Source organism: Sminthopsis crassicaudata, chromosome 4 (genome assembly GCF_048593235.1).
Source record: "Sminthopsis crassicaudata isolate SCR6 chromosome 4, ASM4859323v1, whole genome shotgun sequence".
NCBI lineage: Eukaryota > Metazoa > Chordata > Mammalia > Dasyuromorphia > Dasyuridae > Sminthopsis > Sminthopsis crassicaudata.
In genome coordinates, this window is record NC_133620.1 from 377,452,874 (window position 1) to 377,467,532 (window position 14,659).

Consider the following 14,659-nt stretch of genomic DNA (forward strand, 5'->3'; position numbering starts at 1 on the left):
GAGCTGAGGGTCTGTCCAGAGCACATGAGATACTGGTTCTAGGAGAAACAGCAGCAGACTTTGAAGGCAAATTTGACAGCAGCAGCAGTGGTAGTTTCTGGAGCTTCCAGGCCAGAGATAGTAAGGGGATCAGACAACTGGGCAAAAAAAAAAAAAAAGATTAAAAGGGACCCTTTGCTGGAATTGGGTCTATCTGGCACTGACTCTTGGCCATAGCAGTTCAGGGTCATAGTTCCAGGTTGGAGAGTAGTGCTTATTTTCAGTCACGAGGGAGCAGGGGATCTGGTCACTGATCTAGGACCAAGAGGATCACTAGTACTTGCAGCTTCAAGGGAGCAAGGATCCCTTCCTGGGTAGAGACCAGAACTTGGATCAAGAAAACAGTGACCACAACTCTCAAGATAATGCAACCTTAGAAGCACCAAAAATTTACAGCCTCCTCCTGTCCTCCCCCAAATAAACTAGTTCTGAAAATAACAGCACAAAAAATGTAAAAACTTGAGACAGAGACTCTCCACCCACGGATGACAAAGCCAGACTATAACATAAAGTTAAAAGTCAAGAAATGGAACTTGACCATAAAGAGCTACTATGGTGGCAGGAAAGATCAAGACACAAACTTATAAATTAACAATGGGAAAATAGCTACAAACAAAGCCCCAAAGAAAAATGCTAATTGAATCCAAGGATAATAAGAATTCTTGGAAGTATTCTAGAAAGAGTGATAGAAGACCTATAATTAGACCTATCAGAAATGATAAATGCTTGAGGGATTGGGGAGAAATTGTTGGTACAGTTGTAAACTTGTCCAACAATATGGAACTATGTCCAAAGGGCTATAAAACTGTGCATACCTTTTTGACTTAGCAATGCCACTATTCGATCTATACCCCCAAATAGATCAAAGGAAAAGGAAAAGGACCTATATATACAAAAATACTTATAATAGCTCTTTAAAAAAAAAAAACATATAACATTCATTTTTTTTTAAATTATGAGTTTCAAATTCTCCCTCCTTCCTACACTTCCCCCACCTGTTGTGAAAATACTAAATGTTTTATCAATTATACATGTGAAATCATAGAGCAACTCTTTTCTAAGTGACAAAAAATTTAAAACCAAGGGAATGCTCATCAGTTGGGGAATGGCTGAAGAAGATGTAGCATATGATTGTAATGGAATGTCATTATGCTATAAGAAATGATCAAAAAGGTGGTTTCAGAAAAATGTGTCAAGACTTGAACTGATATATAATGAAATGAAAAGAATTGTGCACATGTAATCATGTTCAGATGTGAAAGTCTTGACAACTTTGATCAATATAGTGGTCCAAAATGATTCCAAAAGACTTAATGATTAAAAATGTTATGCACTTCCAAAGAGAGAAATGAGGAACTCTGAGAGCAAATTGAAATATAAATTTCTCACTTTCTTTATTTCCCTTACTTTTTTTTCAATATGCTAATATTGATATGTTTTACATTATTTCATATATATATAATTAATGTCATATAACTTTCCTTTAAAGTGGTGGAGATGGGTGGAAGAATTTAGAAATCAAAAATTAAAAAGAATATTAAATATATATATGTAAATATTAGTGTAAAGGAATTTTAAGACCAAAAAGTTTTAAGACCAAAAACCAAAGAGTTATTGTTTTAAATCAGATAGGAAGTGGGAAGTTGTCCTGATCAACTAGGGTTCACTTCACATTTAAAGGCTCTGGGTTACTTCAACACAGATTAGCAAGCCTTTGGGGATTAAATATGGGGACAGTAGGCTATTATGATATAGGAATCCTAGATTATTGTGCTACAAAGATTCATTAATGAGAAAACATTAGGAGAAAGTTTTTCCTAGATCCCAATCCTAGGGCCAATTTGACTGTCTTAACTTTAAATGAGGAGTTACAAAAGAAAGGAGCTTTGGTAGATCTGTAGGATAACTGAAGGGAAAAAACTAAGATAAGATCTAGCTGGGGGGAAAAGAACATTGAGTTGCCTGAACTCAGAAATTTTTCCTTTGAAAATAGATCTCTAGGGAAGGAACCAAAACTACAACTAACTGGCTTGTTTTATACTAAAGCTATGATGATGGCTTTGCTCCATAAGGCCAAATTCTGAGGACTCTTCCCAAAAGCCAAATTCATTGTGGGTGTGGGTAAGGAGGTTAAGGGCCCATATACTAAAGAGAAATGGCAGGAGAAAAAGGAACCTCCTCCTATACCACTTCCTTTCATACATGAGGTTATGGCCTCTCTTCCACACTCTCAGCTTAATCCACACTCAGATTTTCTGGAAAGTGATTTCCCTACCGTTGCTTTGATTTTGCCAATGGCCAACAATTCTCCTAAATTATGGTATGAAGGGAAATCAGAACCAGATATTTTTCTTCTCTCAGAATCACTTCACCCCTTACCACGTACCTTATTCCTAAACTGGACAGGATTGTAGAGTGGGAACACATTGAGAACCCATGGTCTTGCAACTTATTATGAGGTATATCCCCCATATCTGTAGCAGAAAGCATAGGACAGCTCAAGATAGAGGAATGGGCTTGAGAAGGACCTCAGCATCCTGTTCCATCTGACTTGGAACTCCCTTCTAAGTGGAATAGAGGCTGAGGTATGGTAATAAGAGTAGCATGAGAAGACTCACAGAAAAGAAAGTCCTCATGTTAGTCAAAATGGAATGGACTCGAGTAGCGCTCATGGGGTTAGAATGACATCAAATCTACATCTAGGTTCACTGCCATAAGAACAGACCCCCCTCACACCCGAAGGATTCAAGTCCTTTCTACTGAGCTTGCACAAAGACATAAACGAGAAACTGGTCCCATCCCTATTACCACCTCCAAAAATGCCCTTTTCTGCCACATTCTTCACACATACACACACACACAGAGGAACATCCACTCTTCCTAGCTTGTTGAGGGTATCATAAGTTCCCAGGTAGAATCTGCAAACGAGGAGAAAAGAGTTTCAAGGAAAAGCTTGGGACTTTCTCCTGCTTCCAAGGCATTCATTATGCTAGTATCCTGTTCTACTCTTGCCAAGTCTCAAAATTTCTAATTCCAGATCTGAATCAGATCAGAGTAGACTTTCCTCACAGAGCTTATTGTATCTATTAAATAGAAGTAACCATCAAAGAGAACAGTCCCATTGCTAAGAGCCCTGGCCCTAAATCTTGTATAGGAATCACTAGGAATTGGAAGGTTGGATAAATATATAAGGTACTGCTCTTCCAAGGTATTAACTTAAACCCTTTTCGCTGTACTTGACTGTGTACAATTCTAGATGTCTTATGGCCACATGTTTTTTGGCCTTTCTGTATTCAACCAGCTCCACCTTCTCTTTGAAGTTCAACCTCTTGCCAAGCTTTCCTACAGCTATTCACAAGGGAGGAAATATCTGGGGCCAGGAGGCCCGATTCCAAGCTCTCCCTTAATTTATCATTCTCAAGAGTTAGGAAAGATGGTTTTTCTTCTAAGGAGAAATATTCCTTGGGGAAGAATAAGTCACCAGAAAATGATGGAATGGAAATAGCTTGGGGAAAGAGAGGATGTAAGATTTCTACCTAAGAGCCTTCAACACTAACAACGACATAAGTACAAAGTGGGTAGAAGCATTAGAAGCATTATTAGAAGCATTGAAGGGTGTTTTGGAAGGAGAAGAGGGTAACATGTGGCTTGGGGGAGGTTTCAGAAACTCCTTTGCAGTGAGAGGAATGAAGGGTTAGGCAAGTACCAGGCTGAAATGGCCCCATTCTCAGTCAATATTTGCTATGGGTAGGATTACCACACCTGAATTGTGGGCTGGTCAACAGCCTGCTCCTGATGTCCATGCCTTTCACAAAGAAGAATAGGACTTAGAACTGGAACAAATCTTAGAGATAATTAACCCAACACCCTCAGTTTAAACTTTAAGCTGGGGTTCTAAACTTTGGATTCATGAAGTTTAAAAAATGTATAACTGTATTCAATGTTTCCCTTTATTATCCGATGTATTCTATTCTATACATTAAAAAAAATTAAATCCCAAGAAGGGATTCAGACTTCACCAGACTTCCAAAACAGTCCATGACACAAAGGTGAAGAACCCTTGGTTTAAAGTTTATAGATGAAGAAACTGAGGTTCTATACCTGAAATCTTCTCCACCCTCTCTACCCATTTTCTGGCCTTTAATTTCAAAAGGATATTTAGGTAGCTGGAGTCAAGAAGATCTGAGTTCAAACCCAACCTCAGATTCTAGTTGTGTGGCCCAGGACAGATCATTTAACCTCATTGGACTAAAAAAGCAAAACTAAATCCCCAAACTGACAGGCTCATAAACTTAGTGCTAAAAGGGATTCAGAAACCATCTATTCCAGTTACTTCATTTTGCAGAGGAAACCAATGACTTGTCCTAAGTCACGGAGGTGAGATTTGAACCTGTAGGCCAGGGGTTCTCAAACTACGGCCCTTGGGCCAGATACGGCCCGCTGAGGACATTTATGTGGCCCGCCAGGTTATGGCAAATGGGCTGAGGGGCGGAGACAGAGTGTGAGTTTTTGTTTTTACTATAGTCCGGCCCTCCCACAGTCTGAGGGACAGTGAACTAGCCCCCTATTTAAAAAGCTTGAGGACCACTGCATAGACTACCACTTGAATTACTATTGTTTTCACTCTACACACTTGCCATTCTGATCCCCCCCACCCCAAACAAGTTACTTTTTTGCTCCTCAAATCTTGTTAACAGCACTTGGGTGATACCTCTCAGGTATTATTATCATATCACTTTGTATTATGGTTAGTTGCATGTATCCTACATAGACATTCAAATAACCACATAGAAAGAAGATGGGATGCACTGGACTTAGGTTCAAATCCTACCACTAAAGCTAGCTCTCTGATCTTTTCTCTATATGGATAAAACGGAGGAAGGGTAATAAGACATGACAAACACCTGCCTTAAAGAGTTATTGAGAAAGCACTTCAAAAACCTTGAGATGCTATATGATGAGTGAACAATTAACACCATCCTACTAGTTAGATTCTAAGTTATATAAGGGCAGACGTGGTAATTTTTTTTTCCCAGTCCAGTATTCTGTATACAAAAGACACTTAAATGTTTGTTGAAGATGGGTTCTTCTGCATGAGAAATGAAGGCAACGGAGTGCCAAGTGCCCTCTCAACCTCAAGTGGACTGATTTCCCAGCCAATAATAAGCCAGTTTCTCTAGTTCAAGGACTCAACTCTAGTAACTGATATTTATACAATGATCCCCTTCCACATCATGAGGGTTAGGGGCACAGCACCCCAGCAACCTGTAAAATCCCCATTAAAATCATTTGCCCCACCCTTTGTACCAGAAGTCTGAATTTTTTCTTTTTTTTCTAAGTTCTTTAAATTTTTTCTCTGCCCTCTTATGGCTTTTCATGTATCATCTTGTGGCTTCTGTAAAACTCCCCCAAAATTCCCATTTAATTTCTAAACTTTGAGTTTCTAAACTTTTTCTCTGTCCTCTTATGGCTTTCATGTATCATCTATGGCTTCTGCAAAACTCCCCTAAAATTCCTAATTTCTAATGTCCCTGCAAGACGGGTAAAGTTGCAATGTGGAGGGGATATTATGCTTTAAAGTCATTTCATTTGAGTCTCACAACAACCTCATAAGTAGATAGTAAAGATAATAGCTAAGATTTATATGGCACTTTATGACTTACAATGTGCTTTAGACATATTACTTCATTTAATCTTCCCAACAACCCTAGGAGGCAGGTGATATTTTTTTTTTCAATTGATAAATGAGAAAACTAAGTTGGAGAGAATTTAGGTGATTTGCCCAAAGTCACATAGCCAGTAAATATCAGAGATAGAATTTGAACCTTGGTCTTTCTAACTCTTAAATTCTATATTCTACTCACTAGGTCATGCTCTCAGTATTTTAGCCAGATACAACTGTTCTTCCCCAACCAAGGTCTTTCCACAGGATCTTTTGCCTAAGTGCTGAGGTGGCTAGTTTGAGGGCTGTGCCACGCCTATGGGAATGGAGACAGATGGGTATACATATGAGTATGGGGCAGAGAAACATATGGCCCTACTTGGGAAAGAGGTTGGTGCCTTTGGGGGAAAATAGTACAGTCTTCCTAATTCCATCCTAGCAGAAAAGAAAAGGACAAATAGACATGTTTGTCTGGGATCGTTCCCAAAGGCCCCAAATGCTTCTTCTCCCAACTTATAGTTCTTACCCCAGGGACAACTTAGAAAGGTGTCCTTGTTGATTCCCACCTTTGTTCTAAGGTGAGAGACATCCTAAAGGAAAGTAGAGTGGTGAACACAGAAGCACAGGGTTTAGTTAGAGATAAAAAGTTTCTTCATTTTACAGATGAAGAAACAGGCCTGAAAATCCCCTCCCCCTTCCAGGGTCATTCCCTTTGTTCCTGCCTTATCTTAATTCCATTTCTGAAGTGCACCCTTCTCCCCTTCTCCCTCCCATTTACTTTGTACTCCCCCAGACACAGACAGGCTACATCTTACAAAGACTGTGAATCTTTATTCAGATCAGCAAACTCACATTCCTCAAGCCTTAGACTTTGGGTGGGTCTTCTGAGGAAGGGGGAAGGGGGGAGAAAAGAAGGCAGGGCCAACCCACCTCCCTGGACATCCCCTCCCCACCACTCCCCAAGCCCGTCTCAGGCTACAGGGTAAAGCGGGAACAGGCAGAAGGGAATGCCAGCAAGGGAGGAACCGACAGGGAAAAAGGCCCCTGCCAAGGAGGCCTACCCAGATGTGTGGCTTTCAAAGTCCAGCTGTGGCCAGGACAGCAGCCACCACAGGCTCCTCCCTATAAATTAAGTCCCCACAGTAGCAAGGCTGGGGGTGCGGGGAACAGGAAGAACAATCTTGTGGAAAAGAAATTGGTCCCATGTTCAGCTCCTTTCAAGGCAGTGCCCTGAAGCCTGGCCTACAGATGGATGTAAGGGGCAAATTCACAAATAAGACAAGCCAGGGTGGGAGAATGAATAGGAATGTTGAAGGGGTCAGGTTTGGTCCAGGAGAAGGGAGGATGGGGTGGTTGGTCCAGTTTTGCTGATTTGGGGGAAGGGAGTGTATTACATCAAGTTCAAGATTAAAAGGCACTGGCTGGACACCTGTAGGCACAACAGGAGAGGTAGTGCCACCAATGGGTAGGGAGAAGGGGAGAAAAGAAGGAAATGGGGACAGAAGGGGCTTGAGCGTTCCATGGGCTTCCTGGGAATGTCACTGCTAGAAATATATTAACCATTCAAGGGTGGATAGGGAAGAGTAGTGATCAGAGGATCTGGCGAGGCATCCCATAGCCAGTCATGCCTGCTTGAGATGCCCCACGGTTGGTGCCCATTTGCAGCCCGATGACATTCTTGCCCTCCTGTAGTTGGTTATCTGTGAAGTTTCGGGGATTCTCCTTGGATTTCCTGGTGGTAGAAAAAACAAGGGTCAGCCACAAGGGAAATTCTGAGCAAGGGGAAATCCAGGGATGACAGAATAAATCCCACCACCCTGTTTATAAAAGCAGACAAATATATCCCCACCTGCTCTGGGGAGGGTGGATTGTCCCACTACTTACTTAGGGAACCAGTTAGGATCTCCAGAGAAGAGCCCATCACCCCGAGCCACTGCCAGCCCACCAAGGTTCATCAGTGTCCGCTGCACACAGGCCATATTCTTTCCTAGGAATGAGAAGCAAAGGCACAAGGTCTAGATACCTTAGGAAACCCCAAGTCTCCTCCCAAAATATTAGGAAGGAGAGACCAACCCAATGAATCCTCTTATTCTTTCCCACCTCCCATGTCTTCCTACTACAACCCACTCCACCCTTTAAATCCTTGCTTATCAGTAACTTGAATATTATTCTCCTTCCCCAACCTCAGAGCTACCATCCATCCTTCAGAGTAGCTCTAGGGCGGGTCTCAGCTAAATCAGACCTAAATCAAACTCTAGGGGATGTGGAAATCGAGCCATGACCCTCCCACCACCACCACCACATCCAGCCTTCCCTTCCAGCCCTCAGACCAATCTCCCGGCCTTTGCTTCACCTTCCCAGAGGTCCACAGTTTGGAAAATATCAGTGGCGTTGATTCCATAGCGCTCCGCTGCCTGCAGGAACTGAGAGATCTGTTCCATCTGTTTGAAGGCCATGCCTGAAGCCTGGATCTTCTTTACCGGGCCCTGGCCTTCAGGGTGCAGGCCATTGATAAGCTCACACAGCACCTGGTGAAGGCAATGGCATGAAAGGGCACCCATCGCACACAGGACAATTTTCCTGGCCTGCTCTATCTGGGCCCAATATTGCCTTCTGGGGCGAGGAAAGGAGGAAAAGCCAGGGCAGAAATGATATCTTGTATCCCTGGGAAAGCCAGTAGTGTCCACGGAGACCCGGCTCAAGCTACCAAGATCATCTGAGAACTCCTTCTGTCTACATATAACACCCACTGAAGAACGCAAGAGCTCTCTAGCTCCCAACTTGACATTCTACAAGTTTTCTTCAAGGACTTTTGATCACTCTCATCCTATGGTCAGTGGATAAAGATGAACAGAACCCCCTGCAAGATCTAACAATCCTTCAGAATTACCATCTAGTTAATTCCCAATTAGTCACCTTGGGCCCTCCTCTTCCTGGTTCAACCTTCATGCTCAGTGCTTTAACTAGAACCCTTCTGAACTCTATGCTTTTTTGTCTATCAATTGAAATGCTTTTTATAAAGCAATTTGTAAATCATAAGAGGCTATAGAAATAGAAATTATATTTTTGTCTTCTCTCCCTACTGATCCCATGCCTTGAGCTTCAGCTCTCACCGTGCCATCCTTGAGCCAGTTTTGGAAATTCTCTCGCCCAGGTTGGGGCCGCCCGACATCCCTGCGGCATTGTGTGGTGATCCACTGAATGAGGATCTGCTCCAGCTCAGCATCATACTGCTTCTCAATTTTCTGCTGCACTTCCCGGCTGAGTCCGTATGAAGGTCCCCTGTTGGCCATTCTGAGATGGTAGTACAGAGATCTGGGAGGAGACACCACCACGCTCTGGTTAAATAGAAGCACTGAACCTTCTCCATCTAATCTAATTCAAGTTCCTGACTTTAAATAAAAGGAAACAAACCCCAGGAGAAAGACTTACCCAAGATCACACAGATATAGTTGATGACTCCAAGACTAAAATTAATGGAATACATTATATTCCAGTAGAATGTAAGCTTCTTGAGGACTAGCACTATTTTTATTTTTGATTTCTATTCCCAAATCTTAGCATGCATTAATTGCTTTTACTGTTCCCTGCAGGGCAGAGAATACAATCCATACCCATGTATCATTTTCCAAGATGTATGGCTAATAACTGTGGGCAAATTAACGGAATGAACAGTAATCAACTCCACTCATTTTAACCTAGATCTCTCCTTTCCCTTCCTTTGTAAGGACTAGGAACAATAAGATAGGAATAGTTTACAATTGATCTGCTCAAGGCTGGCAGAGAGTGGATTTATAGGAAGGGAATGGTCTCTCACCCCTGATTTCTAAGGAACTGTAAAATGGCATGTTTCTGCAGAATCCAGATGAGAGTAGTTTCCCTTAATTGGGGAATCTCTAGGATCTCTAAAATGGCATGTTTCTGCAGAATCCAGATGAGAGTAGTTTCCCTTAATTGGGGAATCTGATTTGTATGGTGGGGCAAATAGACTTAGGTAGAGTTGGTCAAAGAAGGTTTTCTGAGAAATTACTATGTGCCTAGTTGTATACCAGGCCCTGTGGGCAATGTAAAAGAAAACTCAGCTTTGAAAGACTTTCATTCAAGAATTCAATTTATTAAGCACTACTCAAGTTGACAGCAAAATAACAAAACAGACCTGGCCCTAAACTCTGAAATTCAGGTTCATTTGTATGGTACAGATTCTAATAACTGTTAGCATCCAGAAGATATGGAGTTGTGTTAGGGTACTAAAGAAAATCTTCATGGAACATGGAGCACTTGAGTTGAGCTTGGAAAACTAGGTAGCATTTAGATGAGTGATGAGGACAGAAAAAGGTTTTCTAGAAGGCAGTCCAAGTAAACGGAATAGAACCAGGAATAGTTCACAATTGATGTGCTCAAGGCTGGCAGATAATGAATTTATAAGAAGGGAATAGTCTCTTTCACCCCTGATTTCTAGGAATTCTAAAATGGCATGTTTCTACAGAATCCAGCTAAGAGTAATTTCCCTTAACCAGATGGGATAGATATCAGGAGACTGGAGGTGGGGAGAAGCATGAGTCAAAGGCATACAAGGGAAAGTGGTTGGGTGGTTTCCTGTGTGCCAGCCTGTGCTAGAATGTCTATACTGTGCCAAGAGGCTGCCCATGCTCACCTTCCACCCCCTACCTTGGACAAGTGCCCATATACCTGTCTAGGCAGGCCCATTACAACCCTACTGCCCCAGTCTCTATGCCATTTCTACTCTCCCTTTTAGAATCCTCTAGCCCCAGAATTATGCCTGGTCAGGGCAACTGTTAGTATCCAGGATGAGGGACTAAATGTATGCTAAGAAATTGCTCCTTCACTGCTCGAGCTTCAGAAGCCTGTAGATCAAGTCTCAGAAGTAAGCAGTAATCCCGCTCTACTATCCCCATGCTCCAACTCCATCCAACTTTCCATAATAGGATCCAGTTGAGGGTTCTGAGTTCATTATTCAAGATAACCAGGGCTCTTACCCCTTACAATCCTTTCCCCTTGTGACATGAGCATTAGTGAGAAGGTTGGAAGAGAGGTATAGCTTCAAGCCCCATGTTCTCTTCCTGGAGAACTAGTGTCTCAGCCTCTTTTCATATCTAAACCCTCCTTTCTATCCTAATTTGTCAAGTGTCACAATTTACTTCCTGCTTAGAAAGTTCCCTTCAACTATTTGTAACTTTATTAAACAAGCATCCTCCCTACCTCCAGGACACATATTTTTTCTCTCAAAGAGATTAAGAATGGTGAGGAGAATGGATAACGTCTGATCCCCTCATCAACTTTAAGAGTAGAGAGGCTGGTAAAGGAGATGGAGCTGAGGAATCTGATAAAGTTTTTTGGGGGTAAGACTGGAAGAGGGACTTCTTTCTTCTTCCAAACTTCATTGTGTTTCCTTGAGATTGTGAAGACTGTTTAGAGAAGGAGGTAAAAAGAGAGGAAAAAGTCCAGGGTGGATCCTTTTTGAAGAGAAGTAAGCCCCTAAGTCTTCTAGGTTAAATTCTGAGCCCCTATCTCCTACCATCAACTGAGTTTTACATGGCCAGTTCTCAGATCTGGGTCCTGTTCAGTATTAAATGACCCAGGGATCACTAAGGCACAAGTTAGGAAAGAGAATAATTAACCCCAGTCAGGGGGTGGGGAAAGAATGGAAGGTAATGTCCAGATAGCCGGTTCCTTCTATTCTCTCAGGGTTGAACCAGATACAGAACTTCTGTACCAAACAGTCCCCAAGGGAAGGAATTCAGAGGTACCACTTTTCCTCCACCGTTCTGGACCTGGGCCACAGCTGGCAAAGGAGGGGGCTCCAGCTGCAGTGTCTGCTATGTTCTGGAGCTCCAGCCACTCTGTGGTGCCAGAGCAGCAGGGAGGGCCCTGGGAAGGAACCATCCTGGCCAACAGCTGTTCTTCCTCCCTTCCCCATCCTGGCTGAAGGGAGGAAGGAGGTATCACAGGCGTGAGCTGACAAGCTCCGGCTGGGCTGTTAAGGGTAAAGAGGCCCACCCTGGCAGCAAACCCTTTGGACTGCCTCTCCTACCCTGGATGGAAAAAGAGTAGGTTTCTGCCCAGAGGGGAGGATATGCTGAATTAGGAAGTCAGTGTGGGGTCCTCAGAGATGCTTAAGCCAGAGTAGACATGGAAAGCCAGCAGCTGGATAGCTCAGGAATATGGAAGGGCAGTTAAGAAGAAGGGAGGGGGCAAGATCTGAACATAGAAACTACTCACAGCGCACAAGGTGGGAGAGAATATAGGAGTAAGAGATAAGGGGGGAAAAAGCAGGACCTCATCTCTAACACAGAAAGGCTGATAAATAACCCAGAAAGAACCAGATCCTACCCTACTAAGTGCTGAGGAATAGAGAAAAGGGATGCCTTACTTATTATCCTCAAATTACCAGACTCAAGCCCAGCCTCAGAACAAGCCTGTACTGCTTCCCTTTCATCCCCCAGCCTCAATCTCAATGCCAAGGGAAGAGGAAAGCTGTGGTGAGGGCCATGGAGGCTCTAAGATGGAGGTAAAAGGGTGAGTCAATTTCGCAGACCATGCTGAAAGGGGACGCAGAAGGAAGGAGGGGGAATCTGCTCACAGGATGAGGGGATAACAGAAGCAGGAAGAAGGAAGGGAGATGGGAGGGCAGTGTGAGTCTGATTACAGTGTCCCCCATAGGGCAGCCCCCCCTGCCTCAAGTGGAGAAAGCTAGAGATACACAAACAGGAAGCCACAAGGGCTGGGCGGGAGGAGGGTGTGCTGGGGTGGGGAAGGGAGGGGGGGCCGGAGGTCAGGCGGGGGCTGTTGCTATGGGTTTTGTATACTAAACATAGTACAAGGGGCTAGGTGGGGGCGTCAGGCAGGGCACAAAGACAATCCCTCCCAGGCAGAGGAGGGTGAGAATGCTCAGAGAAGAATCTGGAGTAAGGGGAGATGGCACCACAGGGTGAGGGGCATTTCCTAGGTCGGGTCACCATAGAACCAGCAGGGAGATAATTCGGTAGAGCCTGCAGGCCAGTCAGCTTGTGGGAAAGTATACATGCGGAGACTCGGGGTTCTTCTGGGGGCCAGTACCAATATGTACAAAAGAAAACTCCCAGAGGAGAAAATAAGGTCAGAATCTAGCCCCGAGGCAACAAGAAGGCAGAGGCAGAATGGGGGAGAGGGGAAAAGAAGGACAAAGAGGACTTGTTGGTTCTGGGGTCCCCTGCAGCTTCTGCTCCACCCCAACATCTCCACTCCGTTCCCGTTCATCACAAGGCAGGAATGGAAAGCTCAGGGATTTGGGAGGGAAAATCCAGAGTCCTCTTCCGCACACAAATCGCACCTTTACCCTTTCCACCTGGGTACCAATAAATCAAAGCAGCATTTATTAAGCACCTGCTGTGTCCCAGGCAATGCACCGGCGCACCCTTGGTCCAATTTCCAGATGGATACCTTTTCAGCTAGGTAGTAAGACAAGGAGGGCGGGACGATCTCAACCCCTCCGATCCTTGCAGTCAGATCGAAAGTCGAAGCCCCTGCCCAGAGGATCTGTTCTCCTCCAAGCTCTTCCAAGCCCATTCCTATTGGAGGAGTGCTAATCCCTCTCGAGCCCAGTACGTCCGGCCCCCAGCCTCCCCTAATCCTTACCTTCCCCCCCCCCCCACCTCTAACCACACCCTGGCCGTTACTGAGAGATGACTCACCCGCCGCCAGGGTGACGCAGTGGTCTGGGCAGCCAGCCCGCCGAACAGCCACGGCCAGAGGCTTTCCCAGCAGCAGGGGGGATGGGGTAGGGAAGGGGCAGGACCCCCCCATCCAAGGCCATGGGAGCCAGACAGGTCAAGCTGCAGCCAGGGCTTCCAAGGAGGGAAAGAACCCCGCCATACCTCCCCCCAATACTGGAAGAATGGGATCCAAGTGCGGACCCTGATCTTACTGCGAATAAAGAGTACGGTTACTGAGGCAACCGACCCAGGTTGCTCCTAGCCCAGTGCTAACCCCAGTGCCCCTGGGAGCCGAGGGACACTTCCCTTTGGAGGCCCGAGATCAAGCTCCGGAGAAAAGTTTTTAAGAAGGCAGGGAGTTCAGCGAGCGGAGGGCGGCACTCCACACGTGTGCCCCGAATAGAGAAGTGAGAAGTGCACTTGGGGAAAATCTAAGTGCCTGGGGTCAAGGAAGAGCCACGGGGCCGTCCCCCAGGAGGGCAATAACGGGCTAGGCGCCGATCCTCCCACCGGCTCCCCTCCCGGGCTAGCCCCCCACCTTCCCCTTCCTCCCTTTGCAAAGTCCCGGCCAGCGCTTCTCCCACCTGTCCCGGTGCTTCAGGGCGGGCACGGACAGCAAGTCCTCCGGCCCAGCAAAGCCCAGGCTCAGCGCCCCGGAAAAGGGCCGCCGCCCGGGCCCCACCTGTCCTGTAGCCTCGCGCCGAGCCAATCCCGAGGACGGGCGGGGCGGCCCGGCCCGGCGCGGGGGAGACCCTGCCCCTGCTCTCGGGGACCCGCGGCGCAGCTGCCCAGCTGCCCGGCCCGGCGCTCCCTCCCTCCTCCCGGCCCCGGCGCTCACCTTTACCTCGGGCGGCGGATGGAGAGGGGAGCGGGCTGGGGCGCGGCGCGCAGAGTGGCACTGGGCTTCCCGGGGCGGGGGGTTTTCAGGCGGCTCCCGCCTCGGCCGAGGGGCGGGCCTGAGGCGGGGCCACGGGCGAGGACTTAAAGGCGCCGGGCCCAGACCGCCCGGAGGAAGCTGGGCTGAGTTCGGGGCTCCTGGGAGGAGCCTCCCTCCGATTCCATTAACCACCCCAAAGCCGGGGACCCGATTGGGAAACCTCGGAGCTAAAAAAGTCTGCCGCCCTTATGTACATAAGAAGCATAGATGGGGAAACTGAGGCACCCTCCGGGACAGCGCTCTTCCTCCCCTCCCTCCGGATGCCCAAGGGGAAGAGACGAGGTTTGTGTTAGAAAGGGATCTAAAATC

General features: G+C 45.8%; 1 protein-coding gene across 6 annotated transcripts; it reads right to left on the reverse strand.

Moving 5' to 3' along the window:
* Nucleotides 1–6,512: 6,512 nt before the first annotated feature.
* TAGLN2 (transgelin 2) lies at nucleotides 6,513–14,494 on the reverse strand. 6 transcript variants are annotated; one of them, XM_074262283.1, is made up of 5 exons: nucleotides 14,252–14,494; nucleotides 8,815–9,016; nucleotides 8,055–8,229; nucleotides 7,586–7,688; nucleotides 6,513–7,433 (listed from the first exon to the last, which is right to left on the reverse strand). In XM_074262283.1, the coding sequence occupies exons 2-5, from the start codon at nucleotides 8,992–8,994 to the stop codon at nucleotides 7,292–7,294; spliced, it is 600 nt and encodes a 199-aa protein (XP_074118384.1). In that variant the 5' UTR covers nucleotides 8,995–9,016; nucleotides 14,252–14,494; the 3' UTR covers nucleotides 6,513–7,291. The 6 variants fall into 6 exon arrangements, with proteins under 6 accessions (XP_074118384.1, XP_074118385.1, XP_074118383.1 ...); XM_074262284.1 differs by having other exon boundaries at nucleotides 14,258–14,441; XM_074262282.1 differs by lacking the exon at nucleotides 14,252–14,494 and adding an exon at nucleotides 13,393–14,231.
* Nucleotides 14,495–14,659: the final 165 nt, after the last annotated feature.

What these genes read in the sequence shown, in the direction of transcription:
- TAGLN2 (XM_074262282.1), bottom strand. Translation starts at nt 13,514, where the DNA reads ATGGCCTTGGATGGGGGGGTCCTGCCCCTTCCCTACCCCATCCCCCCT. An exon ending in CTGCGTCACCCTGGCGGCGG is followed by an intron (nt 9,017 to 13,392) that starts GTGAGTCATCTC and finishes GTCTCCTCCCAG; the next exon opens with ATCTCTGTACTACCATCTCA. An exon ending in ACTGGCTCAAGGATGGCACG is followed by an intron (nt 8,230 to 8,814) that starts GTGAGAGCTGAA and finishes TGCCTTCACCAG; the next exon opens with GTGCTGTGTGAGCTTATCAA.